This window comes from Akanthomyces muscarius, chromosome 1, assembly GCF_028009165.1.
Source record: "Akanthomyces muscarius strain Ve6 chromosome 1, whole genome shotgun sequence".
Taxonomy (NCBI): domain Eukaryota; kingdom Fungi; phylum Ascomycota; class Sordariomycetes; order Hypocreales; family Cordycipitaceae; genus Akanthomyces; species Akanthomyces muscarius.
Window position 1 is genome coordinate 1,127,648 of NC_079241.1, and position 27,818 is coordinate 1,155,465.

Genomic DNA, 27,818 nt, shown 5'->3' on the forward strand with positions numbered 1-27,818 from the left:
TAGGGTTTTGGTGGATTGTTGGATGAAAAGGTTGCAAGAGCCGTTTGTCGTTTTGCTTGAATCAAAGGAACACTGGTTTACACGTCCAAAATGACGGTTTTTTTTTATCGACTAGATGAACAAGCGACGCTAGATGAAAGATTAAAAACCTGGGGTGTAGATGCAAGAAATCAAGCATGCAGCAGCCATCCAGTTTCCGGATGGTTGGTGGTGGTGGTGGCCAAAGGAGGAAATGGTCCCTCAAAGAGCGCTGGCATGGAGAAGTGGCGAAAAGGGTTGAAAAGGCGGCCTAAAGCCCCAAAAGTCCATGTTTCTGCCCACGGCAAAAAGTCAGATGGGCATTTCTGCATTGCATGGGGCGGTTTTTTCGGTGGACGAGCCGCACACTAACAGCGGGGTCGCCCAGCACTAACGCTGCACTAAAAGTTCGGTCGAGGGGTCGCTGCAGGGTACTGTCACACTGTCAGTTGCGTCCGGGCAGTAAGCTCCGGGTCGCCGGAGCAAAAAAGCTGGAGAAAAGGGAGTTTCACCTGATGATACAAGGAAAAGAAGAAAGAGAAAAAAATTGACCAAGACCCTGGATGATTATTTCCTTCCTGGGATTGTGCCCTGGATTTCCATGCCGTCCGAAAGCGGATAAATCGCTGAACCTTGCAGCCGTGCGGGAAATAAAGCTGCAAAAAGAGGCGTTGTAAGACAGCCAGCAGCCCTTGCCCCCCCTCTCCCCTGTCGGAGCCGACTAGGTTCGCCGAAATGTGTACGGTGCCCTCTCAGGACGAACAAGTTGCATTTCTCCGTCTTTTGTTGTAGATGGAATAAATACGGCTTGACCAGTATGTGGTAATATGGCGGCGCTATCTGTCTAGCGTCGACCCGGGTCCGACACCACCCTACCCGTGGCTGTCCTGGAGTAATCTGCGAGAAGGAGTCTTGCATTCGTCAGCTCGGCATGCAGCCGTTTATTTAAATGCTCTGCAATTTGAAATGACTGCCAGAATTTTGAAAACTAACCCAGATTTACTAAAGGGACATAATGTGCTGGCGCGCTGGGCCTAGGCCGTGACACTATTGATGCCATGGCCCCCAGCGCTAGACGTAGCCCATAAAAGTCGGCTCCGAATGAAGCATAGTAATCAAATCAGTAGACTTGTTTGATCGCATAACGAAAGTTTTATTTTCTCAGGCAGCTCGTGTAGTTGTGGTGTGCCGCCAGTGTAGTATATATCACTGCCTGCGTGGCCACCGTCCTACTGACATGCCGTCGACACGCAAATCAAACCCCACCACAGTTTTTCAAGCAACTACATGCTATATCCATCAAACAAGATTCGCTCGTCCTTTCGACACCGCCTTTTAGTACCCGGGAACGACCCTCGCGCGGACGTGCATCCCGCCTGCCGCCTTGACCGTGATCATCTGCTCAAACGTCACGTTGGCCTCGTCCATCATGGCCTCGTCGCGGAGCGCAAACTCGAACCGGCCGACCCACGCCGCCAGCAGGCACGCAAACTCGGCCTTGGCGAAGCTCTGCCCGATGCAGCTGCGCGGGCCGTGCAGGAACGACAGGAACGCATAGTTGCTCGACGCGCCGCCGACCGCCGCCTCCTTGGCGCTTGCCGCCGTGCCCCCGAGCCCGTCCGCCGCGCACGACACCAGCCACCGCTCCGGCTTGAACAGCCCGCCGTCGGGGCCCCAGAGGCTCGTGTCCAGGTTGGTGCCCCAGGCCGCGAGGAACAGCCGCGTGCCCTTGGGCAGCGCCTGGCCCTGGATCGACGTGTCGCGCACCGCCTCGCGGATCGTCTGCGGCACGGGGCTGTACACGCGCAGCACCTCGTTGCACACGGCGCCCAGGTACGGCAGACGGTCAATCTCGCTGCTGGTGATTTCGCGCCCGTCGCCCAGGGGAGGGAGGTTGGCGCGAATCTCCTGGCGCAGCCGCGTCTGCACGTCCGGGTGCCGGCACATGGCGTAGATGGCAAAGCTCAGCGCCGAGGCCGTGGTCTCGTGGCCGGCACCCAGAAACGTCATGAGGTGGTTGATGAGCTCCTCCTCGCCAAAGATGCCGGAGCGGAGCGCAATGGATAGGATGTCGACATCCTCCAGCTTGTTGTCGGCGAGCTTCTTCTGCTTGGCCCGGATGAGGTCCTTGCAGACGTTGCGAATCTTTGTGGCCGCTCGTTTCGCTTCGACGATGCGAGGCATCGGAGAATGAAGAAGGATCCACATGGGGACAAAAGCAGTAAAGTATTCAGTCAACGTCAACAGGATGCGGTCCTGCATGGTTGGCGTGGCGATGACCATGTACGTCTTGACAATCTCGTCGTTTTCGTTGTGCGTGGCGTCAAAGTCGCGACCCATGCCCGCGGCACCGATGATATCCAGCGAGACACGGCCGGCCCAGTGATCGACTTCAAAGTCCGCGTAGCCGTCCGAGTTGCACTCCTCGGTCATGACCTGCACGACATCGCAGGCCTTGCGCCAAAACAGCGGGTACAGATCTTTGATGTGCCGAAAGGCAAAGGCCGGCATGAGGTTTCGACGCTGGACCTTGTGCTCGTGGCCCTCGGCGAGCACAAGACCATGGCCCAGAAAGGGGCCAAAAAAGTCGCGGATGAATTGCGGTTTCTGAAAGTCATACGCTTTGGAGACGAGGATTTCGCCAAGCGCCTGCGCCGATGTCACGATGAGGTACTCGCGATGGAATGGGCCAAGCATGCGAATGAACCCATCGTTTGCGGTGTTGTCAATCCTGTCTGACAGCGTCAGTATGGCACGGTCGGGGCTCATTCGAGTTTTCTTGCAAAAATTTCTGCAGATAGGGGTTTGTCTCACCATTCTCGGGCAGTGACACCGACGCCTTTGCCAATAACTTCGACAGTGTGTCCAGTGATCGGACGCCAGCCTGTGGGAGTTGGCAGCTTGCGCAGAGGCGATATAAAGAAGGGATATATGAACGTGTACCAGAAACCCCATGTAAAAAACTGCACAGCCCAAAGTACTGCAAAGGCCACTATGCCGAGTAACCTGCTGGGTTGTTCAGCAGTGTACAGGATGGCGGCGGCGCCTAGACCGGAACCAATGGTAATTGTTGGAATGGCAGGCGGCATGATGATCAAAGTGAGGTGAAAATTCCAGAACAAATGGTCTTTTTGTCTGCAAATTGCGTTTGCAGCGAGAATGGTTTCCTAACTGATCGTCCCAAGCGCGACGTTTCCCAGCGTCTTATACAGCTGGAACTAGAGCCTGGCCACCCATGCAGCTTCATACCAAGACATTGGTTTTTTGTTGGGATGCCAGGAAAGTCACGATATTTTCAGCACTCCGTGCCCGTTCTCCTCCTGCGATGCATTCCATTCATATTACGAGGACTCGAGTAATTTCGCAGCTGATTACTGGATCTCCTCATGGTTCCCCTCACTTGCACTGACATGTGAAGTGTCTCCCCGCGCCCTAGCTAGAAAGGAGAAAGCCAAAAGACACGCAGCCCTGGCGCGTTGCAAGTGCGCTAACCCTGCCGGGCCACATTGCTCTGAATCGTGCTGGTTGGTTGTGTCACCCCCGCTGAAACAGAAAGAACCCCAACCCTGCTGGGCTGACGAAAGCGCTTGCGACCACCTTGAGGTTAAGAAGAGGCTACCAATAGGAGCATGGCATGCGCTGAAAGCAGCCCATGACGCTGCCCGCTAGTGCGGAGCCGGCGCAACAGGGCCGACCGCTGAAAAAGGGTAGATCGAGTACATGCGTGGCGTTTCGGCCGATGCCAAACCTCGGCCTCACGCTCAAAACGTGTGCTGCAAAGACGGGAGATAACGACGATACAGATTCACAAGCTCCCCCTGGTAGTTGTATGGGAAATCGTCGTGTGTTGCCCCTCGAGGGATCGAGGAACACGCGGCCAGCCAATAAGGAATAACACATTAGTAGTAGCCGAAGGCTGGCACTCAACCGCTTAGTCTACCAATTAGCCCCAGAAGTATCCCCAAAATATAGTTTTCACATGTCAAAGTCTGGGGTGGTTCTCACTCAGTATGACTTTTGTTGAGTTGGCTCGGACTGTTACGCGAACAAGAAAATATTTCCTCACAACTGTTTCGTTCATGCTATCTTGAAATGATTCTAGGAAGAAAAAGTATAAACCTGGTATATCAACGTCGTCTAAATAAATGGTGATGATGTTTCTAATAAAAAAAAGGGACAAAAGAAATAGTAGCAATAAAAAAAAGAAAAAGAAAATAGTACAGTCTAGTTTATACAATTTCCATTTCCGAAGCGAGGTTACCGTAGGTAGCCTTGTAGAGATCCTGCAGGTACGTCGTGCGCGGCGCCCAGGCACCCGTGCCACCCTTGGGAAAGACCGAGTTGGCGTTCTTGAGGTACGTGGAGCCCAGGTTCAGAAGAGGCCTGACCTCCATCTTCTCCGGGTTCTCGAGACGCGGCGTGCCCGACGTCTTGCCGGCGGCCTTGAGCTCGCTGACGAGACGGACGAGCACCTTGGCGGCGCAGTCGGCGCCCAGCGTCCACGAGGCGTTCTCGTAGCCGACGACGTAGACGAGGTTGGGCAGGTCCTGCAGCATGGCGGCGCGGTAGATGAACTTTTGCGTAATGTCAAAGGGCTTGCCGTCGAGGCTGATCTTCATACCGCCGGCGAAGCGCAGGCCGAGGCCGGTGGCGGTGACGATGACGTCGGGGTGCAGCTCGGCGCCCGACTTGAGCTTGATGGTGTCCTTGGTGACGGTCTCGATGTGGTCGGTGACGATGCTGGCCTTGCCGCTGCGCAGGGCGGCAAAGATGTCGCCGTCCATGGACGCGCACAACCGCTGCTGCCAGGGCTTGTACGCGGGCGAGAAGTGCGGGTCGATGGAGATGGACTTGGGCAGGAGGCGGCGGTTGACGGCACGGATGAGCGCGCGGGCGACGTTGGGGAACAGGCGGCAGAAGAAGATCATGATGTAGCTCTGGACGATCCACAGGGTACGGTTGAGGCGGTGGGCGATGAAGCGCGGCAGCAGGCGGAAGAGCCACTTGGCAGCCGGGGACTGCTTGGGGATGGGCATGATGTAGGTCGGGCTGCGCTGCAGCATGGTGACGTGCTGCACCTTTTCCGAGACGGCGGGCACGACGGTGACGGCGGTCGCGCCGCTGCCAATGACCACCATGTGCTTGTCGCTGTAGTCGTAGTCCTCAGGCCAGAACTGCGGGTGGATGACCTTGCCGGCAAAGTTGTCGATGCCGGGGATGAGCGCCTTCATGGGCGTGTCGTAGTCGTAGTAGCCGGTGCCGAGGAGGATGAAGCGCGTGCGTAGCGTCTTGGCCTCGCCGTCGGCCTCGTAGCTGACATCCCAGCACTGGTCTTGCGACGACCAGTCGGCCGACACGACGCGGTGGTGGTAGCGCATGTGCTTGTCGATGCCCGTCTCCTGCACGGCCTCCGTCATGTACTTTTTGATGTCGGCGCCCTGCGCCACCGTCTCGGGCTTGTGCCATGGCTTCCACGAGAAGCCAAACGTGTAAATGTCCGAGTCGGAGCGGATGCCGGGGTAGCGGAAAAAGTCCCAGGTGCCGCCCAGGCTGTGGCGCGCCTCGAAAATGGCATAACGGCTGCCCTTGGGGCCCTCGGTCTGGAGGCGGTAGGCGGCGTTGATGCCGGAGATGCCAGCACCAACGATGAGGACATCGAGGTCCAGTTCGGTAGACGCCATGGTTGTTTTTTATTCTTTTCTTGGTGTGTCTTGAAGTCGAGAAACCAGGGTGAGGGAAAGAAGAGAGGCCAATTGGACAAGGGAGGAAGGAGATGACGGCAACACAGCGATAACTTTCGGGGATCCAAACTTTACTTACAAGAACATATATAGTGGCGGTCTCGGCGCCACCTTTGTCCTGCGACTAACATTAACATTACCGAAGCCCCGCCCGAGGGTAGAAACCGTGGCGGGGAGCCAGCCAACTTTTCAGCCGAGGCACCAAGCCGCCAGTCCCCAGATCGGGACAAGGCAACAAGGGGAAATACGACTAACCGAGCAGAATGGGCTGTTCCTTTTTTGCTGTCTGCAGTTTTGCTGTCATTGAAATGCCATCACAGCGCCATTTCACCACCCCAACGTCAAGGCGCGCGTGATTATCGCGCGATTTTGCTCAGAACTCCGGTCCGTCTTGCAGCCCGTCCTGCGCCGCCGTGACATTTATTCGGCCGATTGGCCATCTCTTTTCGCCATCTAGCATGTAAACCTTGGCCAGATTACTAGGCCCCTGCCGGTACCGCCATACACGCCGACTCCGTTTCCGCCACACTAAAAGAGTCTAGCACCACTAGTTCGCCTCCACGGTGCACAGCGCTGGGTAGCGGTTCGCCAAACAGAATCTCCTATCAAATAAATAGCGGGTGCCATTCTTGCAGTGGTCTTTTTAGTGGTCTTTTTAGTGGTCGGCCGTCATGAATTATGGCCCTCCTCGCTCAGCGCATGCACTGCCAGACACAGAAGCCTCGGTGTCGCGTGCGCTGGCTGTCGTTGCCCGTGTGGATTGCGGCTCTCCCGTAGCCCTCTCCGACGGCGCGGGGGATTTGCCACTCTGCAGCTCGATGCCTTCGTCCACCAGCTGCTCTGCGCTCTGCGTGACCGTTAGCTTTGTCGGCAACGGGTAGACGCTCTGGGGCGGATTGCGGCGATGTCGCACGCCGGCACCGCCGTTGCCATCCCCGCCTCCAATTGTCCGGAACCCTGTTGCGGAATGGCCCGATCTCGACGATCGGAGCGACAAGATGGGAGTGAGATGCCGCTTGAAAAGCACCTTTAGCCGCGGAAAGATGATGGGCAGGTTCGTGACGACCGTGGCCACAAACGATTCTCGTACACCCCAGACACCTGCAGTCTGGGGGCCGTTTATTGGATCCTGCCAAGTGACAAGAGTGTTAAATGGAGAATGCTCAGTATTCCACAGTCTTGGAAAGAAAATGGTCCCACTAACAATGGTGATCAAGATACTTCTCAACAGCGCGCACACGACGACGAACGCGCCAGAAGTGAACAAAATTGTGGATGCTATTTTTCTTGATAATTTCAGCCCAGATTTCCACAGCATTGGCACTGGAATCGACATGAGATATAAATCGGTCGAAGCGTTGAGAGCTAGGTTCATCCAGATTATCTGAATCGAAAGCGCGGGTTGGCAGGCATCTGCGGAAGGAGCCTCGTCAGCCAGGAACGCATCAGGCTTGGCAGCGGAGCGGAGGAATACTCACTGCCTGGATCAGGATAAATTTGCCAGTATTTATGAAAGGGGCGGCACGACAAGAAGACGGTCGCGCCAAGAACCAAATAGGTAGAGCCGAGCAGTGCAAACCCAAGGTAAATCTGCCTCTTGTACGATTTGTGCAGACCCGACTATCCCCCTATCTGTTAGTCCCCATTACTGCGTATATTTCATTGATAATTCAATACTTGCCGTCAATCGCATGTAGTATATTAGCATGCACGTTTTGTATAGCCAAAGCATGGTGCCGTATGTCGTCCAGCCTGCTATTTGTATCTGCGATCCAATCACGCTATGGCTAATTAGCCGGAGCTAGATGCCGCAGTATCGAACGAAGCTTTCACCTACCGAAGTTTGTATTCGGGGTCATTTGGCGAGAGTGCTGCCCTTGCCTCGTCTGTCATGCCTCCGTTCGCTAAACCGTGCGCGACGTGGCCGACACTGAACGCCAAGGTCGTCTCGGCCACGTAAAAAATCTATGCCATAGTCAGCAATGCGTCTCCTAGTGTCCGTGCGATCCAAGGATTTCGAGGCGAAAAATCCTGCATTTCTGCGAGTGTAGGATCAGGGGCCGACGAACCGCTCCAATGCAGACGAGGTAGTCATCCCATCCCAGATTTCGTATCCCAAGCGCCGATATGCGAAAGCCTATTCGCAGGGCCGTAATTGCCAGCGCAGTCGCCAGCAATGTCCAGGCCTCGATGACGACTTTCTGAAATGCATCCTGCGCGCTATCTCTCGGCAGCAGCGCCGCCATCCCTTGCGTTTCGTGGCGTTGCGCGCTTACAGAGTCGAGGCGGGGAAATGCAGGCATCGTAATCACCTCCAGAACAGCGCGCGTGTGGTGCGCCCGACGCAAGACTTCATTTCGCAGCTGATAATCTGAAAATCAGGATGTAGCCGGAGGGATTTACTCTCTTTTTTTTTCTTTTGCAGATCTGGGCCGTTTTTGTGGCCGTGTTCAGGAGAACAGCCTGGCAGGCAAGGAGCACACGTTTCGACAATTTCTGATACGGCTGCCCAAAAACACCAAACAAGAGCAAGGAGAAGGGCGACGAGGCTCGCAGAATCAAATTTCTGCATAATTAGCGCAAAATACGCCAACAAGACGAAGAAGAAGACAAGGGTTATCACCCCCCAGCCCCTTGTGGCCATATGCATGCAGGCTCTGACTAGTTAGTGGTCTGAGGTCTCCCTTTCGACACGGTAAAGTCCGCCGCGCCAACCGCGACATCTCAAGGGCCTTTTGCACGAGTCCCAGCGATCTTTCCTTGCCCGGTAGCTTGGCCCCCTTGAAGAAAGGTTGTCTCTCTTCTGCAGCGGCCTAATAAACTCCACTCACTGTACCAGGGTTGCAGGCTTGCAGCATAGACTCGATGCCGTGACTGGTCCTTCTTCGCCATTAGGTGCGCTGCTGCATACGGAGTAACATACTCAGTATTAGATTACGAGCCCATCTACCATGTCTTGGTGCGCATGCAGGCCAGGATGTGGTGGCCAGCACAGCGTTGCGTGGCAGGAATCTCTGTGCGTCAGGTTCTGGAGGGCTCGCCGTTGCATATTGGGAGCAATGACAAAATTATAAATGCTTTCTTCTGTATCACATGAAAAAATTGTCGGAGTTTCTGTTATTGAGCCCGTTGTGATTCACCGCGTTGTGCAAGATAAAGTATTACTCAAAGCCATTAAGACGTTTTGTGCAGAGACATCCCAGTTGGCGGGCCCGAGCTAATGTGCGACCGACCGTAGGGGTGTCACAAAGAACATGCAGCTCGCACAACCATTATTTCCCTCTCGTTTTATTACGACTCTTGTCTCCCCCCGGAAAAGTTCTTCGGCACCTTGATTGGCACGTGTACGATTGTGTGTGTGCTGCTGCTGCATCGTCCCAAGACATAAGCAAAGAAAACAGCCCGTTGTCACTGCGCTTTGATCTCGCTGACCCCGAGATGGAACGCCTCGATTGCGCTGTGATCGGCAGCGGTAAGTCCCCTCTATCCCCTCTGCGACTCTGGCCCCAACGTCTTGGCCCCCGCCCTCATCCTCGATCCAGCGTACGGGGGCGCGCCACACAGATGTCATCACAGTCACGCAAAGCAGAATGCGTAATGAATTCGAGACAATAAGAATCGGAAGAGATTAGCTGATCTCGCATAAATGCATAGGTGTTTACGGATTAGCCGCCGCCAAGCAGTACCAGGCCACGCACCCCGACGAGAAGCTGGTCATTTACGAGTCGCGTCCCTGTCTAGGCGGGACGTGGTCGGAAGAGCGGCTGTACCCGAACCTCAAGACGAACAACCTTTTAGGCACCTTTGAGTACCCAGACTTCCCGCTTGATCCCGCAGCTGTCAATTTGCGGCCTGCCAAAGATCATATCCCAGGCGAGACGGCCAATGCATACTTCAAGGCCTACGCCCGCCGCTTCGGCATTGATGGGCTTATCCAGTTCAACACCAAGGTCATCGTCGCCGAACACCAGGAGGACACGGCAGAGGGTGGCTGGGTGCTTACGATTGAGAAGACGGAGGAATTAAACACTCCCAGCAAGGTCTTCGCCCGTCGCCTAGTTGTTGCGACCGGTCTAACTACCGACCCGATTCTGCCTACCTTTGACGGGCAGGACACTTTTGGTGCTCCCATCTTCCATGCCAAGGACTTTTCTCAGTATGCCGATACTCTGAAGACGGCAAAGAGTGCAACTGTGTATGGAGTTGGCAAATATGCCTGGGATGTGGCGTATTCGTATGCCGCAGCCGGTGTGCCAGTCAACTGGGTTATCCGCGGTGAGCACAGCTTGATCTTGCCCATAGATGTTTCCTTTGCGCTGACTAGATACGTTATAGCCTCTGGTCACGGCTTAGGCTGGGTTACGACCCCGCGTGTGTCGCCTTTTAAATTATGGCTCGAAAAGCTTGCGCGTAAGTTGTCATTGCCGTAATAACCCTGCGCAGCAGTCTGATCGCAGATAGACACTCGTCTCATGACTTGGTTCAGCCCATCCATCTGGTCCGAATCCGATGGATTCGGTTGGATCCAGCGATTCCTGCATCGCACCTGGCTTGGCCAGCTAATTGTTATTGCCGTGTGGAAAATTATCAGCTCCGATGTTATTGAGCTTTGTGGCTTTGACAAGCACCCTGAGACAGCCAAACTCAAGGCTTGGATTCCTCTCATGTATACAGCGACCAGCCTCAGCATGCTCAACTATGAAACCGACATGTTTGAGCTTGTTCGAAGCGGTGTGATTAAGGTCCACGTGAGTGAAATTGAGAAGCTCAGCCCGGGCGAGGTACATCTGAGCGACGGCACGACATTCAAATCCGATGTCATGATGGCATACGCTGGCTGGCAGCAGTCGCCTCCGGTCAAGTTCTTGCCCGAGGGTATAGAAGCCGAGCTTGGGCTGCCTCATTCGCGAACTGACGGCGAATGGGATCCGGATACCGGAAAGCAAGCACAACTTATCAAGCGTGCCGACGATGAGATTCTAACCAAGCTCCCGATGCTTAAGGATCAGCCACAATTCCCCAACTATGTTCCCATCACAAAGCAAGGCGGCGTCGTGACGAACAATGCTAAACCTCAAACGGGCTACATGCTGTACCGCTTCCTCGCTCCGCAGTCAGCAAGGCTGCTGCGGTACCATGACATTGCCTTTACTGGTCTCATGTACAACTTGAGCACCCTGACTACCGCTCATGTCAGTGGTCTGTGGATCAGCGCTTTCCTTGACGGAAAGCTGGACAACAACCCTTCCGACATTGTCGCAGACGAGGACGCCTACAACAAGCTGCAATACCAAAATGTGCTGTACAATCGTTTCGGCCACTGGCGTCACCCAATTGACTGGAACAACAAGTCTCCTTGTTTTGTTTTTGATACCGTCACTTATATCAGTATGCTGCTCCGTGATCTTGGGCTGGAGACTCACAGGAAGAGCAGCCTCTTCCGGGAGATTTTCAGCGCCTATGGAGTCGAGAACTACCGAAATGTGAATGAAGAGTGGGCAGCAGCACAGGCCTCCAAAGCAAAGAAGGACTGATGTCGTTAGTATCAGGCTTCGAATTTATATGTGCTAAAAATAATGAACTATACCCCAGTCATTGTGCGCCTGGAGGGGTTGGCGCCTTCTTATCGCGCAATATATTCGAAATTTGAAGGATGCCGCTGGCCCGTATGAAGCACTTTAAACTCGAAAACGGGTGATAATCTGCATTTATTCGTGTATCGTGACAGCATCAACTCATGAACGCTGCCAGCTGGCCAAAAGGGGTCCACGACCATCACGTGCTGCACGATGACAGAAATGTGCCCGCATTCAAGCCGTTCTTTCCTTCTGCATACTCTCTTTAAAACAGCATATATTCAGCGATTGCATTCGTTCTCGGTCTTTTTCCTTTTTTCTTTCCTCGTATAGACCTGCCAAAAAATGGCAACTGTTATCGTAAAGCTCGGTGGCGCCGCCATCACAGACAAGTCGGTCCGGGACACGCTCTCAGACAACATCGACAGCCTACTAGACAGCATCGCGCACGTCTACCATCAGATACTACACCCGAGCGGTCGCCGTCTCATTCTGATCCACGGCGCAGGCAGTTTCGGGCACCCACCCGCAAAGAAGTATCAGGTCAAGGCGGGGTGGACGACAGGGCTAGATGAGGCTGGCGGCGGAGATGTCAAGTTTGGCATGGCGCTGACCAGGCAGCGCGTGCTGCAGCTACACCTCCAAGTAATTCAGAGGCTGCACGAGCGGGACCGCATGCCCGTCTTGTCGGTATCGACATACGATACAGTAGACACGGACACCGGAGCCGTAACGGCGGGGTCCAGCGCTCGGCTGGTGGCGCGTGTGCAGCAAGTCCTGGACGCAGGCTTTGTGCCGCTGTTGTTTGGCGATGCCGTATTTGACCATACCCTGGGCTGTACTATTCTGTCCGGGGATGCACTCATGTACCATCTTGCTGAGCGCTTGCCGGCTGTTTTGCGTTGCGTGTTTGTCACGGATGTGGCGGGAATATTCACGCAGGATCCGAAGGGCTTTCCTGATGCGACGCTCATCAAGACGATGCGCTGCAGTGAATCAGATGGCAGCAGGGCAATAGATAAGGACGACTCGGCAGCGAGTGTGGACGACGTCACTGGCGCGATGCGGAGCAAATGGCAGTGGGCGAAGCGCATCGTCACTGATGCAAAGCAGGTGCAGGAAGTGCTGATATGTCAGGCGTCGGACTCATCAAGTGCCATTGGATATGAAGCAAATGATCCAAGCGAAGCTTCTCCAGAGAATGCTAATTGGACTACTATTATTCGGTAGATGCACAGGATGGGCACATGTACATATTCGATATGCCCCTCGTATCCAAAACCGTGCAATAGATGCGAAACAGTATAACTCGCGATGCATCAAATTTCTTATATTCATACTCCAGACGTCTGTTTGCTCCTCAGCGCCTCCCACTCTTGCTCCAGTATTGACATGTGCACAATGTCATACCACTGTCTGTCAAAATACACCGCCTCCCTCGCCCGCCCCTCCTCCACGAACCCCAGTCGCTTGTAGACGGCAACGGCGCGGTCGTTGAACGAGTTCACTGACAGCCCGATGCGGTGCAGGTTGGCGTACCGGAACCCCCAGTCGACGAGCCACTGCAGCGCCTCGCTGCCGTAGCCCTTGTCCACGTACGCGCCGTCGAGCGTGATGCCAACCGAGCTTGCGCGGGCCTGCGGCGAGAGCGGCGAGGGCGGTCGCAGCAAGAGAAAGCCAATGAGCGTGCCCGGGCTGTTCTTGCTCTGTGGTGTTGGTGACTCGTTTGCCGGCTCGCTCTGAAGAGTGGCTGGCTTCCCCGCAAAGACGGCTGTGGTGGCGCTGTTGGCGCTGTCGGAAGGGAGGTAAATGAGCGCGCCGAGGAGACACTCGGCTAATAAGTCGAGAACCAGCTTGTTGCTCTGCTCCAAGTTTCGGGGCCTTGGGAGAATGTCGGTAGATAGGCACAGCATCGCGGGATCGTTGATCATGTGGTCTTGAATCCAAGCCTGTATTTCCGTGTCTCTGGGCTCGACGGCTCTGTAGACGAGACGCTCTGACTTCCAGATGTTGCTGGCTTTTGCGGCAACACCTTCCATGTTTCTGTTACTCTTCAGATTGTTCCTTTCTTTGTTCCGTCTTTCGCGTTCAAATGATTGTCTTCTTGTGATAGTTGGCAAGTTTCAGCTTTTTTGTCGCGAATCTGCCCTCGACTGTGAAGGAGCCTAAAGTCTGACGCGGACACTAGAGCCCTTGCTCAGCCACGAACGCTGCATTTGTGGCTGATACGGCACTGCAACGAAGACATCATCTTTATTAAGTCTGCTATGCATGAGAGTAAATAGGACTGGACATCTATATATGACAAACGTAGATTGCTGATTCTGGCGTTCACCAGTCACCGTGTATGAGTACACATGCTGGCTGGAGCCGGCTAGGGTCATGTTGGAATTCTCGTGGCTGCGCCGGAGCCATCGGCTACGCAGCGTTAGCTACGTTATTAGCCACAATGTCTGTGTCGGGATCGTTCAACAGTGACGCCGAGTAGAAGTAGAGACGCGTAAGATGAGTTTAGTTTTGTCTGTACACCGGGTGGGATAGTTACTCGCTACCTGTTGTAATTCCTTGCCCAGCATGTGCTTCAGCACCGTGAACCCCATTACATATTAATGTTCAAGCATACAGAATGAAAGCGCTCGCTCCCGAGTACTACTCAGCTGAACGAGTTAGCTCCGATAGATGAACCTTATTATTTACAAGTGGCGTTTTCAAAAGCCTATGTGGCTGGCGGACTTGGCCGCTCACACGTGGTATAAGGAAGCACCCCGTCCTTCGCAGATATTCAACACAAGAACCGGTTTGGAATTATTTGATAGATCATTTCATGTTTCTGTTTGTTTTGGCGCAGTCATTCCCTCTCCAGTACATCGCGATAAGGACAAATAATAAATAGCGTACTTGGCGGTCTTGTGCTAGTCACCCCTACCCTGTAGTATACCAGCCTGATTATCACAATAGAGGAGCGACTGGTCATAACCATATGCATGCTGATTCTCAGCTGCCTTTCGCCATCTTCTTTTTTCCCATTTCAAGATCATGCGATGTACGATTAAGTCTTTCCAAGGAATTCCAATCATCAAAACACCGCAAAATGTGGCGACAAGCCGAGGATGGACAGGCTACTAGTGGCCTATCACACGCCGCGGGGATTTACTGATGGCAGTGATGGCCGCTCCGGGACCTACTTTTCGTGCTTGATATCTCATGAAACGGAGACGCCACCGGTTCCTGCGATAACAAGTTAAACAAAGCAGCCACGCAGCCACGCCAGCAATCTTGCGCTCCCTGTTGTCGGCATCCGCCGCCTTCCAGCGATAAATGCGATAAGAAATTTTGCTACTTGAATCGCATGTGTTCCTGACCTCAAGCGACGAGAGGAAATACGAGCGCATCGCAAATAGCCATTGTGTCGAAACAAGCAAGTCGACGTTATCTATCAGAGGCCCACCTGTGCGACACCGGCCCGGTACGTTATCCTGTTGCGCTCACACGCCGAGAAAAGGAGATCTTCATGTGAATTGCTCGTGGCTTCTCCTTCTTCCAACATGGACCCAGAGGCTGATGTGTCGCTCGACTTCTCGCGCAGAATCGAGTCCCCTCATATAGGCTTCAGCAGGTTCGCCCCCAACAACCGCCAGGATTCAGCAGGTTCGCCTGATCATAACCGCTGCCGAAGATCCCTTTTAATATAATTAATTACACGATACCTACTACGATCCTCAATTTCTTTCCCCCAAGATGGACGAAGATCACGGACCCCAATCGATAGGCCCGACGTGTTCGTCGCGCCGCACCGTCGGCTCCCGGCTTCGCTCTGTGACGCGAGCCTTTACCACTAAAAAGGGCCTCATTGGCGACTACGACTATGGCTTCCTCTTTCGTCCGAACCTGCCATTCATGCGGCGATCGAACTCGCGCAGTCCCTTTTTCGGCCTCAACGACCGCATGCCCTTGGTGCTGAGCCTGCTCCTCGGTCTCCAGCACGCGCTGGCCATGCTCGCCGGCATCATCACGCCGCCGCTTCTGCTCAGCGGCACGTCCGGCGCCAATTTGGACGTGGACCAGCAGCAGTACCTCGTATCTGCTGCGCTCATCATTTCGGGCATCCTATCCACCATCCAAATCACCCGTTTCCGCATCTTCAAGTCTCCGTGAGTTGACTCTCTTCCTGTCTCTCTGGCCCCCTCTGGTAGTACACGAGTAATTTGGGGCTAACATTGCACTGGAACAGCTACTACATTGGCACAGGCGTCATCTCCGTCGTCGGTGTCTCGTTCAGCGTCATCCCCGTCGCCCTCGGCGGCTTCCAGCAAATGTACGCCAACGGCTACTGCCCGTCCACGCCCGACGGCAAGCCGCTCCCTTGCCCGCGCGGCTACGGCGCCCTTATCGGCACATCGGCCCTGTGCGCGCTCATCGAGATCCTCATCTCCTTTGTCCCCGCGCGCGTCCTCCTGCGCATGTGCCCGCCCATCGTCACAGGCCCGACCGTCATGCTCATCGGCGTGCACCTCATCGAGAGCGGCTTCCAGGGCTGGCTGGGCGGCTCCGGGCCGTGCTCGGACCCAGCGACCGCCACGGGTATCTTTGCCCTCTGCCCGAGCACCAGCGCGCCGCACCCGCTGCCCTGGGGCTCCGCCGAGTTCTTCGGCCTTGGCTTCTCCGTCTTCATCACCATTATGCTCTGCGAGCGCTTCGGGTCGCCGATTATGAAGTCGACGTCCATTGTCATTGGTCTGCTGGTGGGCTGCATCATTGCCGCGGCGTGCGGCTACTTTGACCGATCGGGCATCGACGTGGCTCCCGTGGCATCTTTCATCTGGGTGCACACGTTTCCGCTGTCTCTCTACGGGCCCATGGTGCTGCCAATACTCGCCGTGTACATCATCTGCGCGTGCGAGGCGATTGGCGACATTACCGCCACCTGTGACGTGTCGAAGCTCGAGGTCGACGGCCCCATCTACGAGTCGCGCATCCAGGGCGGTGTCCTGGCCGACGGCTTGAATGGCATGCTCGCATGTCTCATGACCATGACCCCCATGAGCACGTTCGCGCAAAATAATGGCGTCATTGCTCTGACGCGCTGCGCCAATCGCAAAGCTGGCTACGCTTGCTGCTTTTTCCTCGTCGTTATGGGCATCTTTGCCAAGTTCGCTGCTGCCATTGTCTCCATTCCCTCTTCTGTCATTGGCGGCATGACCACGTTCCTCTTCACGGCCGTCGCTGTGTCCGGCGTTGCCATTATCGCGCGCGGCGTCGTCTTTACTCGCCGCAACCGCTTCATCCTGACGGCTGGCCTATCGCTCGGCTACGGTGCCACCCTCGTGCCCACATACTTTTCTCACATCTTCACGTACAACGGCGATAACAAGTCTCTCAAAGGCTTTTATGACGCGATTGTTCTCGTGATGCAGACAGGTTTTGCCGTCACGGCGGCGGTGTGTATGATCCTCAATCTTACCCTGCCCGAGGAATTGGAAGAAGACATCACTGCTGAGGAGACCGAGCTTGAGCACACTTCTAGCGGGCGCGAAATGAAGGCAACTGCCTAGGATGATGTAGTCACAAGTTAGGTTGCTTGAACTGCTTATGCACATTCAGTGTGCCGGGTGACAGGCTGTTATTTTTGCGTTCTGAATACATAAAAGCAACGACTTCTGGCGTCTTTGTGTGATGAAGTACAACTGCGATTATTAGCTCATATGATTCATGGCAATGTTACGCTCAAAAAGTGAATTATTCAAAATAATGACTGCGCCTCCCCGTATCAACCTATTTTTTATAATACAGAAAGAAACAAAAGTGAAAAGCGCCATTAACAAGAAAAGTAACAAAGAAAAGAGCGCCAGGTATGCCAGATAAACGTCCATAAGCCTTCCCATCCGCTTCACCCAAGAACCAGTAGAGAAATTTGAAAACGATCGAAAAAAAGAAGAACAAGAAAAGCCATCACATTGAAGAGATTTCTGCGAGCATCACGAGATATATCCCGTTGGCACTGTTTGCGTTTATTGCTGAAAGTCTCTTCCTTTGCGGGCAAGGACGCGGACATTGTCCAAAAAGCCCTCAACCAGCTCCTGGTAGCCGTGCGGTTCTCCAGTCATGGCCCGACGGCCCTGCTCAATGACGGCAGTACCAGAGACTTCAATCTCCAGCTCGTGCTCCTTGTCGCCGCGTTGTGACTGGATGGAATATTAGCAAACGTTGTACACAGTGGAGGAATGAGGATGTTGCTTACGCCCTGCCCACCGGGCATGGTGACCTGGGTGAGATCAACCTGATAATTGCCTTGCTTGTAGCTCAATCGGTCCTTGCGGCGGTCGGTAATGCCGTACACCGGTGCTGCAGCGTGCTGTTCCAGCTCGTCCACAGGGCCTTCCCAGTTCATCTCTAGATTAATGCTGATGCGGCAGTCCATGGGGCACTTGGGCATGTGGAGATCAATGTCAGCCACCCTGGCCTTGACAATCTTGTTCAAGACCTCCCCGGTTTTCTCGTCATACGTGACTCTCGCTTTCACATTTTTGCGCGTACCCAGTCGGGATCTAACGCAACCGGGTATACGCGCCTGCATGTCGAGTGGGAGCTCAAAATATTTGTCGATTTCACGACGATGTTTGTAGTGCACCTGCACACGGTTTTTGCCTTGTGCTGCGCGGGGGTCTGTTTGAATGACGATATTGTTGAGGAAATCATTGAATGATTTGTGGTGCGCCTTGTGTTCTCAGGTCAGCTTCGTGCCACGCGACAGAAATAGCAAGTGCTTGACTTACCTCGGTCATGCTGCTCTTGAATGCCACCCGCCCGGTGTCACGTAAAACACACTCTGAATCAATTGATTTCTCTACGCGATGGTTTGTATCCTTGTCAATCAGCGTCCCCAGCTTTGCCTCGATCTCAAACTCGATACCTCGGCTGGTTATTTCCTGTGCATCCTGGGCGTTAATAACGTGGATGAAGAGGAAATCGGCAACAGCTCGTGACATTTCTTCGTATGGTTTGACGCCAGTGATGCTGGCTTCCCAGGGTCCAAGAAACTCTTGAGGCCCAGGGGGCACCGGAGGTTGCGGCACTTGGTTGCTTTCTTCGTTCTTTTCGGCATCGGGTGTCTCATTCGACCGAGAACCACGAGATTCTTTCTCTCCGTTCATGTGCGAATGTTGGCGAGCCGGAAGAACATAGTTTGCATGCTTCGGTAGGGCCTTACCCAGTGTCCGGACGCTGAGCGCCCAAACAGGCGGCTCTGTGAAGATTTCACGCACAACGTTCTCGTCTGGTTCTGGTCGCAAAGGTGCCGCAGGCTTTTTCGACGCAGGTGTTGATTCTTCCTCTTCTTGCTTCACTGTCTCTTGCGGTGCCTCTTCCTCCTTGGCCGTTCCTTGTAGCATCGCTTGCGATGCCTCTTCTTTCTGTCCATTGACTTCTCCGGGGGGTGGTCTCGATTTCCTATGCTCGAGCTCACTAGGGCTCATACTGCGATCATCTAACTTCCGCTTGGCGGGCGTTGGCGCAGGGTGTTCCTGCTTGACTTCTACTGCGCTCGCGGGCTGCAGGGCTGGATCCGCTTTCGAGTCCCCCTCCGAGGTCGATGGGCGACGTTCAGCATTGCTTGGCAGAGAGCCAACACGTGTTTTGGGACTAACAGACATGCTGTGCTCTCGCGCACTAGTCGATCTGCGCTTGGCGCTCCCTGGGCGCGGCGATTCGTAGGCTGATTGCGAATGAGGACGTGGGTGGGAAAGGCGATGCTGTTGCGGTTGCTGTGGGTGCGGCGGGTGCGGCGGGCCGTTGGGAGACGAGTGGGCTTGTGCAACAGTAGCCCCTCCGATAGATGTCACTTTATGTTGGTAAGGGCTTGAAGGCTGACTGAAAGGGGGAGGGCCCTGGGAGTTTGCACTCGATGGGTTGGCACTCTGCGGCTGACTATAAGGACCTGGAGGGAGTGAAGGTTGACGGCGATACTCTGTCGGCGGATGCTGGTGTTGGGGGGCAGGGCTTCCCTGAGCAAACGAAGGGCCGTACGGATGTTGCGAATGTGCAGACGTTGGCGTCGGGGTGGACTGCGCGGAATGAGTTCGCTGAGCCTGTTGTTGACCTGGATGGCCTATCGGTGGTGTTTGAGGAATTGGATTATGTGGCAGATACGGTGTCGTCGGATGAACTTGGGGAGGAGGATGGCTGTCGTGACGCTGGTGCTGTTGGTGAACGGGATGGGGCGGAGGCTGGTATTGCGCCGGGGGGTATTGATGTCGCTGGCTTGGGCTTCGGATCTCGTGAGGAGCTTGATTCGGAAAGTAGCCTGGAGACGGACCATGCACTGGGCCTGGTGTTGAGCTCGTCGACTGACGATACGGCGACTGTACTGGAGGTGCGTTGCCAGGAGATCGAGGGTCCGCAAACGAACCAGGATGACTAGCTCGAGGAGGATACGCAGCTTGGGCCTGGTAGGGAGACTGTGGAGGGTACGCGCCGGGCGGGTACTGGTTGCTGTGGTGTTGGTAATCGGGCGCCCCAGGCTTCCCAGGGGACGGCTGAGGTGGTGAATGATGAGGGTATTCGCGATATGCGTACTGCGCATTGGCTGACGGAGGTCCACGGGGTGGTTGAGGGTGCTGCTGAGGATGCTGCAGGGGATGCTGCTGCTGCGGCGCTGGCGGTGGTGCCTTGGCGGCAGAGCGCTCCCCGTTATCAGAAGTATTAAGGACCGAACGAAGATCCATTATTGCAATGCTAACACTTTGTCGATAGATCCTCTGCGGATGCGATTGCGCGACGGGGGCTCAAAGAGAACAAAGAGTCGCGATATAGAGACACGGCCTGGCTCAGGACTTGACGGACATCCGCCGCACACTCGATGGTCGCGTATTAAATCGGTCGACGGGATAGACAAGGCTTAGATGCGCAAACGAAATGATGATGTACGAATCGCAGAACGCATCATTATAACGCTGAGGGACAATGAGTCGGCGGGGGAGGACGCGCGCTGTTGGACGGCAGAGGACTCGAGGAGGGCGCGACCGAGACCCAGCGGCCGAAATAAAGGATAGGCAAGGGCTCGTGCTGCACCAAAGGCGATGTCTCTTGAGCCAGGGCAGCGTGCGACACGATATCAGGCGTTGGCTCGGGCTGTTGGGTGTTGAATTGATGCTGCAATGTCGACGACTACTTTTTTCCCCAGGCCGCTTTCAAGATTCCTTTGCGCCAGATTAGAGACGTGTTGCTACTTTGGAGCGGCCCACTTGGCAGGGCCAACCAGAGCAATTCAGCGTTGCGAGCGGCAGAGGACATGAGAGGATGCCAAGACGGCTGTATACAGGTGGAAGAGGACCGGAGAGTCCCAAATAAACGGATTGGCCAGTTGCGTGTCATTGTAGTATCTGCATTTCTAAATTAGGGCTGGCAAGCTGCAGGAACTGATCCCGTCTTTGGCAACGAAGCTTCATGCTAGGACGAGGCTTCTTCCACGCAGCGGCAAGGCGCCAAGTAAGGACAAGTACCATTTTGGTGGACTATGCATGTTAATGATACTTGCCCTACTCCTGGCAGGATCTTTGTGCGGCGGGTACCTAATCGGTACCTCCGCCAACCATGCCAGACCCACCCAAGTGTAGGTCTCCAACTCGTAGCCCTCCTAGGTCACGTGCATCTCTTACTCATCAATCTCCGTTTGCTGGGCGGCGTGTGTCAGGTGGGTCTTGGGTAGCTGCAAGCCTGCAAACAAGCTGGCGCCGAGTTTAGGCAAGCTGTGCCTGACGTGGATGCTCTGGATTACCCGTGCGTGCCTGTCTGCCTGCTGCTGTGCGCAAAACATCCATCACCTTCCATCGCGACAGCTTCAACAATCAACCCACCACAAGCTCTCCAGGTGCTCTCCCATCGGTACATCTCACCTGGCACCCATAGCTGGCTTCTGAGAGTCTTGTCTTTACTTTCTCATCGCCTCATCTGCGCTACTCAGCGCCGAACCCCAACACGCTCAAGCGCTTCACTATGCCGGGCCTCGTGTCAGCAACGGGCGTCCTCGCCTTCCTCGCTGACGAGGAGCCTGAGCTCAAAGTCTTTGCACTACAGACTCTGAACGATGATATCGACACGATTTGGACCGAAGTCGCTAATGCCCTGAGCCAAATGTATGCTTCGCGATGCTCTCGCCACCAGCCATCCCTCGCTCCCTTCTTGCTGACTCTTTGACCACAGTGAAGCTCTCTACGAAGACGAGTCCTTTCCCGAGCGACAATTGGCTGCTCTCGTGCTCGCCAAGGTCTACTATCATCTTCAGGCCTACAATGACAGCATGGTGTTTGCCCTAGCTGCTGGCGACCTATTTAAGCTCGACGCTCCCGGCGAGTTTGAGGAGACCATTGTCTCCAAATGCATCGACCAGTACATCTCTGTCACGGCGGCTCGCCATGCCACCCCCAAGACGATCAAGAACAGCGATCTGCCCGAGCTGACAACAACCTTTTCCAACGCGTCCGAGAACGCCGTGATGTCTCCCACCACGCCCTTTTCACAGACAACGTTGCCTCCCAAGTCTCTGCTTTCCCGCGCCTCCCTCGACGATGCCACTATTGAGGCTTCCCTTCTGCCTCTCAAAGAGGGCCGCGCTGGCTCTGTTACTCAGCTTCCCGATCGCGCCACCGAGAAGGCTCTGCAGAGAATCATCGAGCGCCTCTTCGATGGTTGTCTGAAGCAGGGTCGCTATCGCCAAGTTGTCGGCATTGCCATCGAATCCAAGAACCTGGACATTCTGCGCAAGGTCATCAAGCGTGCAAGCGATGATGAGAAGAAGGCTGGCAAGTCTTCTGAAGGTGCTGCTGGCCCTGCCGAGGAGCTCATGGAGTACACACTTGGAGTCTGCATGGATATTGTTCAAGAGCGAAGCTTTCGCACTGAGATCCTGCGACTGATCCTCGACCTGCTCAACGAGATTCCTAACCCTGACTACTTTTCCATCGCCAAGTGTGTGGTCTACCTCAATGCCGACGAGGAAGCATCGAGCATGCTTCAGTCGCTGGTTGCCAAGGCCGATCGCACATCCATCGCCAACGCCTATCAAATCGCCTTTGATCTATACGATAACGGCACACAAGAATTCCTTGGCAAGGTCCTCTCCTCGCTGCCCTCTGGCGAGCGTGCTAAGGCAGAGGACAAAGAGGTCGACGAAAACGCTGAGGACGAGTCCCTTCTTCAAAACGAGCAGGAATCGCCGGAGGACGAACTCCCTGAGGAAGTTGCCAAGGTCTACCGCAACATCCGATCCATTCTAGATGGTTCTAAGACGATCCGCCTTAACCTCGAATTCCTATACCGCAACAACCACACCGACCTCAGCATTCTCAACAAGGTGCGCGACAGTTTGGAAGGCCGCAACTCCATCTTCCATACTGCCGTCACCTTCTGCAACGCCTTCATGAACCAAGGAACCACCAACGACAAGTTCTTCAGAGACAACCTCGAGTGGCTAGGCAAGGCTGTCAATTGGTCCAAGTTTACTGCTACCGCTGCCCTTGGCGTTATTCACCGGGGTAATCTGTCACAGTCCCGTAAGCTGCTTGAGCCTTACTTGCCCAGACAGGGCGGTCTCAGCAGCGGCTCCATCTTTAGTCAGGGCGGTGCTCTCTATGCATACGGTCTGATTCACGCAAACCACGGTGCTGATGCACTTGAATTCCTGAAGACCCAATTTGGCCAAGCTGAGGAGGAGGTTGTACAGCACGGTGGTGCGCTCGGTCTTGGCATTGCCGGTATGGCCACCGGCGACCACGAGATCTTTGACAAACTCAAAGACGTTCTTTTCCAAGACTCTGCCCTGAATGGTGAAGCCGTTGGTGTCGCCATGGGTCTCATCATGCTCGGCACTGGAAACGTCAAAGCCCTAGAGGACATGATTACCTATGCTCATGAGACTACCCACGAGAAGATTGTTCGTGGTGTTGCTCTCGGCATGGCTCTCATCATGTACGGCCGTCAAGAAGGCGCCGATGTCCTTATTGAGGGCCTTCTCAACGATCCTGACCCTACTCTCCGCTACGGTGGTATCATGACCGTTGCCTTGGCTTACTGCGGCACCGGAAGCAACAAGGCTATAAGAAAGCTCCTCCACACGGCGGTCAGCGATGTCAACGATGACGTTCGGCGTATCGCCGTCATGAGCTTGGGTTTCATTCTATTCCGTAAGCCTGGCAGCGTGCCCCGCATGGTTGAGCTTCTGTCCGAATCGTACAACCCCCACGTTCGCTACGGCTCTGCCATGGCTCTGGGTATCTCGTGTGCCGGCACTGGCTTGGACGAGGCCATTGACCTTCTGGAGCCCATGATGAAGGACCCGACCGACTTTGTTCGCCAGGGTGCCCTCATTTCTCTCGCTATGATCATGGTGCAGCAAAATGAGGTCATGAACCCCAAGGTTGCCTCCATCCGCAAGACTCTGAAGAAGGTCGCTGGTGATCGTCACGAAGATGCGATGACCAAGTTTGGTGCTGCCCTGGCTCTCGGTATCATTGATGCCGGTGGCCGCAACTGCACTATTGGCCTTCAGACCCAGACCGGCAACCTCAACATGGCTGGCATCGTCGGTATGGCTGTTTTCACGCAATACTGGTACTGGTTCCCTTTCACACACTTCCTGTCTCTTAGCTTCTCGCCAACCGCCGTCATCGGCTTGGACCACGACCTGGAGATCCCTGACTTCAAGTACCATTGCGCCACCCGCCAGAGTCTTTTCGATTACCCGCCTGAGCAGGAGGTCAAGACTGAGGAGGGCCCAGCGCTCATCGCCACTGCTATTCTCTCCACAACAGCACAGGCCAAGCGCCGAGCTCAGAAGAAGGAGCGCGCTCAGCGCCGGGAGAGCATGGAGCTGGATCCGGCCCCCTCCAAGAGCGGTGATAAGATGGACATCGATGAGGACAAGCCCAAGGACAATGCCAAGGAGACCAAAGATGGAGAAGAGAAGGAGTCGTCCGAAAGCAAGAAGAAACCCGAGAAGGAGAAGGTTGGCTATGAGATTGAAAACATGAGCAGAGTTCTCCCTGGCCAGCTGAAGTACGTCAGCTTCCCCGCTGGCCGATACAGGCCAGTCAAGAAACCTACTGGCGGACCTCTTCTCCTTCATGATACCCAGCCCAAAGAGAGTAAATCTCTTCTGGAAGAGAAGCTCAAGAAAGTTACCACTGAGCGCGCCCCCGTTGCTGGTCTTCAGCGCAGCGGTGGTCGATCTGGAGGCAGTCGTATGCTTGACGGCTTAGTGGACTCTCGTCGCGGGCCAGACACAAACGCTATGCTGAACTTGCTATCGGGTCGCGGAATTGGGCCTTCACTTTTCGAGAATCTCGAAACGTCTGGTTCAAACGACGAAGCTGCTGATGCAGCTATGCAGGCTGACGCAGCTACTGCGTTTAATGAGCTCAACGCTGTTGACGACGACGGCGAGGGTGCCGAGGAGGCCAACATGCCCGACAACTTTGACTACTTCACGGACAGTAGCGACATAGAGTGATTTGGCCGCCCTATTTGTCCGTTTTACTAATTTGCAAATCGGCCTACTACCGTCAACGACTATCTTGATAAGTAGCAACTAGCTGCAAACTTTGTCTGTATCATTAGATATATACTAGCTGGTGAAGATGCAGGGGCTGGAGCTGTATGCAGGGGACTAGATGACATGGGGGAGCACATTCCACATTCCAAGTTTAGACAGCATATCTTTTGTAATGTACAGTATCTCTGAATTATGAAGTGCACGTGCGTTCCTGGCAGTATGAAAAAAATCAGGTATACATTTGGCTGGCAGCTTCGGCGCTGCTGCATGCAATGTAATGGCATTGAGGAATGAACTGTAGCATGACGATGCATATGTAAAGGGACAAATTAAGACGATAACGACAAGACCTGATTCTGGAATGCTCCCAACTCTTGCCTAAAGACGGCTGCCAAGAACAAAAGGAAAGATGCATGTCTATCCTGTTTCTAATCCTTCTTCTCCTTCTTTTCCTCCTTCTCCTGCTGCTTCTTATTCTTTTCAGGCGCACATTCACTGCATACCTGCACCCGGTGCCACGCGTTCGCCAGATTGCCGCGGAAGTTCCACGTCGCGGCGTGGCTTTCCGGCTGGCAGTTGTACACCTCGTCAGTGGCCTTGACCAGGAGCGTCGTGCAGCGCCGGCCTGTCGTCTTCTCCGTCCCGCCGGTATCGGTAGACTCGGCGGGCGGGGGCGTTCCGTTCTCGACAGACTTGTCGTCGGCCGTCTTCTCAGGCTCACCGTTTCGGAACACACTGGCGGCGATCGCGCCCTTGTACATCCACCGCTTCCACGTCCACGCACCATGGCCGTGGCACAGCGACGGGGAGCCCGGTTTGGGATCGCAGTCGGGTAAGAGGTAGGCTTGCGTCCAGTTCTTGCCGGCGTCGATGGAGACGTCGACACGGATGATGGAACGACCGCCGCCAGAAAAGGCATATCCGCTGAGGGTCAGCTCACGTGCGTCATCAGCGGCGGTGGGCTCGTTTTGGCCGGCGTCCGTGCCAGCCGCGGCGGCGGGCTTCTCCTTGACCCATTCGCCGAGCTTTAATGAGGTGACGGCGCTCTGCACTGGTAATTCTTGAATCGCGGGTGCTTTTTCCCAATCGACCTTGGTCTGGTTGGGGCCGAAGCACTTGTAGTCCTTGCGCTGCCACTGGCTCATGCTCTCGTCCTCGCTTAGCGTGATCTGGTTCAGCCACTTGACGGATCGAGCGGCGACATGGCCAGGAACGATGGCACGCAATGGATAGCCGTGATCGCGAGGGAGCGGCTTGCCATTCATGCCATACGCAAGAAGGACGTCGCCTTGGGGATCAACAGCCTTGCGGATGGGGATCGATGCGCCATAAGCCTCCATGCCGTTGAACTGGACGTGCTTGACTTCGCTGGTTCCGCTCATGCCTTGGTCGTTTTCAAATCCGGCATCCTTGAGCACGTCGGCAAGGAGTACGCCCTCCCAGCATGCGTTGGAAATGGCACCTGCAGACCATTGAAGGCCATTCGTCGCGCGGCCAGATCCTTCCGACATGTGTTTACGGCGATTGCCAGAGCATTGCAAAACAGCAGTAACTTCGTGCTTGGGGAATTTGGCCTTGAGATCGCTCAGCGTGTATTCTTTAACGCTACCGTCGAGCAACTCGATAGATAAAAGGTGGTTGTCTGATTCGTCCTCTGCGATGCGGGGCACCCACATGTGATTGCGAACGTAGAAGAGGTCGTTGGGCGTAAGAAACTGCGCGCTCATGGCTTCGCCTGGTGTTTCGGCATTGCGTGGCTTCGCAGTCTTGGTGATGAGATCGGGATGGCGAATAGGGTCGTCGGCAAAAGGATCTTCAATGGCGTCCTGAGGTGGCTTTCCGTCCTGCAAGTCGGCCGGGTGCACGAAGCCAATCAAGTACTGCTGCAGAATGTCGTACACGTATTGATTTTTGTGAATCGCGAAAATGTTCCAGTATGGCTCGATAGAGCCACCAGCCGCTCTCAGGATGACGGAACCGCCTGGGTGAGCCGAAATCCATTCCGTAATGTCGTAGACTTTATCGCCATGGATTACCCACGGCCGCTCCGATTTGCCATCATGCTCCTTCACCTCTGACAGGCGGTATCGCGGCAGCGAGGCATCTCTTGTGTCGATGAATTCTGGTTCTGGCTTCTGAGGCAACGTTTCAATGGATGACTTGAAGTTGCCCATCATGGCCGTGGACGAGTCAAACGAGACCTTGGGCGCGACGTATGTTCCGATCGCGACGAAGGCGAGACCTGCGGTAAAGACCATGGCAGCCCGATGACGAGGCTTGAACGCCTGTGAGGGTGGCGCATTCTTTGATAGTTGAGAGGCAGACTTGTGGATGTCGCGTATTTGGCATCTCGCCAAAGACTGCTGCGCAAGCTGTGGTCTAGGGCGAACGCGAAGTAACAAGCGCTGCGCGCAACGGCTGTAAGATGGGGCAGCCATGGCTTGAGGGGATGGGGAGGCGTGGCGCAAACTCGCGATCGGGGTATTATCGCATTGCAAGCAGTGTGGCAAGGTGCAATGTACTGGAAGCGTAGCGGAATCAAGGGACTGAACCGCAGTCAATGGGCGTGGTGCCTTCTGTTTTGCGGCTCATCAATTTGCGCAGTGTCCACAAGTTCGTGATGTTTTCTGCTCGTGTCCAGCGACCAGTGGTAGTCTTGTAGATGGGTCGGAGCCTGTACTGAAGTGAGCTCCGGGGATTGTGAGTCGGGCGCAGAAGGTGCAACGTCGTGAGATGGTGGGAAAGGATGAAAACCGTTTCGCGCAGGGAGGTGAGGTGAGAACCGGGAGTCGGGGGACCTCGTGACGCTCAAAGGTGGTAATGCTGTCGCAGCAGCAGCGCAACCTGCCGACGCTTGCCGTCTCGCGACCGGGTAATGGGTGGCTCTAGGGCGCCGGGTAATCAAGACTAAGCAGACAACGTCAGACAGCGTGCCCGAAT

General features: G+C 54.9%; 12 protein-coding genes across 12 annotated transcripts; 5 read left to right on the top strand and 7 right to left on the bottom strand.

Annotated features, from left to right (window-relative positions):
• Positions 1-419: 419 nt before the first annotated feature.
• On the bottom strand, positions 420-1,078 carry LMH87_005310 (uncharacterized protein; the record flags this gene model as incomplete). Its single annotated transcript, XM_056203004.1, has 4 exons — positions 420-452; positions 531-674; positions 895-929; positions 1,012-1,078. 4 exons carry the CDS (start codon positions 1,076-1,078, stop codon positions 420-422), a joined length of 279 nt encoding a protein of 92 aa, XP_056058505.1.
• Positions 1,079-1,353: 275 nt separating this feature from the next.
• LMH87_005311 (uncharacterized protein) lies at positions 1,354-3,107 on the bottom strand (the record flags this gene model as incomplete). The annotated part of the gene is made up of 2 exons (XM_056203005.1): positions 1,354-2,749; positions 2,833-3,107. 2 exons carry the CDS (start codon positions 3,105-3,107, stop codon positions 1,354-1,356), a joined length of 1,671 nt encoding a protein of 556 aa, XP_056058506.1.
• A 1,140-nt stretch (positions 3,108-4,247) lies between these two features.
• On the bottom strand, positions 4,248-5,699 carry LMH87_005312 (uncharacterized protein; the record flags this gene model as incomplete). Its single annotated transcript, XM_056203006.1, has 1 exon — positions 4,248-5,699. The coding sequence occupies one exon, from the start codon at positions 5,697-5,699 to the stop codon at positions 4,248-4,250; it is 1,452 nt and encodes a 483-aa protein (XP_056058507.1).
• A 736-nt stretch (positions 5,700-6,435) lies between these two features.
• Positions 6,436-8,062, bottom strand: LMH87_005313 (uncharacterized protein; the record flags this gene model as incomplete). The annotated part of the gene is made up of 6 exons (XM_056203007.1): positions 6,436-6,888; positions 6,964-7,172; positions 7,238-7,379; positions 7,441-7,540; positions 7,597-7,724; positions 7,829-8,062. 6 exons carry the CDS (start codon positions 8,060-8,062, stop codon positions 6,436-6,438), a joined length of 1,266 nt encoding a protein of 421 aa, XP_056058508.1.
• A 1,135-nt stretch (positions 8,063-9,197) lies between these two features.
• On the top strand, positions 9,198-11,163 carry LMH87_005314 (uncharacterized protein; the record flags this gene model as incomplete). Its single annotated transcript, XM_056203009.1, has 5 exons — positions 9,198-9,231; positions 9,414-10,034; positions 10,095-10,169; positions 10,221-11,056; positions 11,149-11,163. 5 exons carry the CDS (start codon positions 9,198-9,200, stop codon positions 11,161-11,163), a joined length of 1,581 nt encoding a protein of 526 aa, XP_056058509.1.
• Positions 11,164-11,680: 517 nt separating this feature from the next.
• Positions 11,681-12,565, top strand: LMH87_005315 (uncharacterized protein; the record flags this gene model as incomplete). The annotated part of the gene is made up of 1 exon (XM_056203010.1): positions 11,681-12,565. The coding sequence occupies one exon, from the start codon at positions 11,681-11,683 to the stop codon at positions 12,563-12,565; it is 885 nt and encodes a 294-aa protein (XP_056058510.1).
• A 104-nt stretch (positions 12,566-12,669) lies between these two features.
• LMH87_005316 (uncharacterized protein) lies at positions 12,670-13,374 on the bottom strand (the record flags this gene model as incomplete). The annotated part of the gene is made up of 1 exon (XM_056203011.1): positions 12,670-13,374. One exon carries the CDS (start codon positions 13,372-13,374, stop codon positions 12,670-12,672), a length of 705 nt encoding a protein of 234 aa, XP_056058511.1.
• A 1,699-nt stretch (positions 13,375-15,073) lies between these two features.
• Positions 15,074-16,887, top strand: LMH87_005317 (uncharacterized protein; the record flags this gene model as incomplete). Its single annotated transcript, XM_056203012.1, has 2 exons — positions 15,074-15,486; positions 15,567-16,887. The coding sequence occupies 2 exons, from the start codon at positions 15,074-15,076 to the stop codon at positions 16,885-16,887; spliced, it is 1,734 nt and encodes a 577-aa protein (XP_056058512.1).
• A 456-nt stretch (positions 16,888-17,343) lies between these two features.
• On the bottom strand, positions 17,344-18,486 carry LMH87_005318 (uncharacterized protein; the record flags this gene model as incomplete). The annotated part of the gene is made up of 5 exons (XM_056203013.1): positions 17,344-17,517; positions 17,574-17,759; positions 17,839-17,880; positions 17,964-18,050; positions 18,109-18,486. 5 exons carry the CDS (start codon positions 18,484-18,486, stop codon positions 17,344-17,346), a joined length of 867 nt encoding a protein of 288 aa, XP_056058513.1.
• Positions 18,487-19,235: 749 nt separating this feature from the next.
• LMH87_005319 (uncharacterized protein) lies at positions 19,236-20,168 on the top strand (the record flags this gene model as incomplete). Its single annotated transcript, XM_056203014.1, has 3 exons — positions 19,236-19,703; positions 19,752-20,029; positions 20,084-20,168. 3 exons carry the CDS (start codon positions 19,236-19,238, stop codon positions 20,166-20,168), a joined length of 831 nt encoding a protein of 276 aa, XP_056058514.1.
• A 755-nt stretch (positions 20,169-20,923) lies between these two features.
• Positions 20,924-24,836, top strand: LMH87_005320 (uncharacterized protein; the record flags this gene model as incomplete). Its single annotated transcript, XM_056203015.1, has 3 exons — positions 20,924-20,942; positions 21,294-21,465; positions 21,533-24,836. The coding sequence occupies 3 exons, from the start codon at positions 20,924-20,926 to the stop codon at positions 24,834-24,836; spliced, it is 3,495 nt and encodes a 1,164-aa protein (XP_056058515.1).
• Positions 24,837-25,306: 470 nt separating this feature from the next.
• On the bottom strand, positions 25,307-27,136 carry LMH87_005321 (uncharacterized protein; the record flags this gene model as incomplete). The annotated part of the gene is made up of 1 exon (XM_056203016.1): positions 25,307-27,136. The coding sequence occupies one exon, from the start codon at positions 27,134-27,136 to the stop codon at positions 25,307-25,309; it is 1,830 nt and encodes a 609-aa protein (XP_056058516.1).
• Between the last annotated feature and the right edge of the window lie 682 nt (positions 27,137-27,818).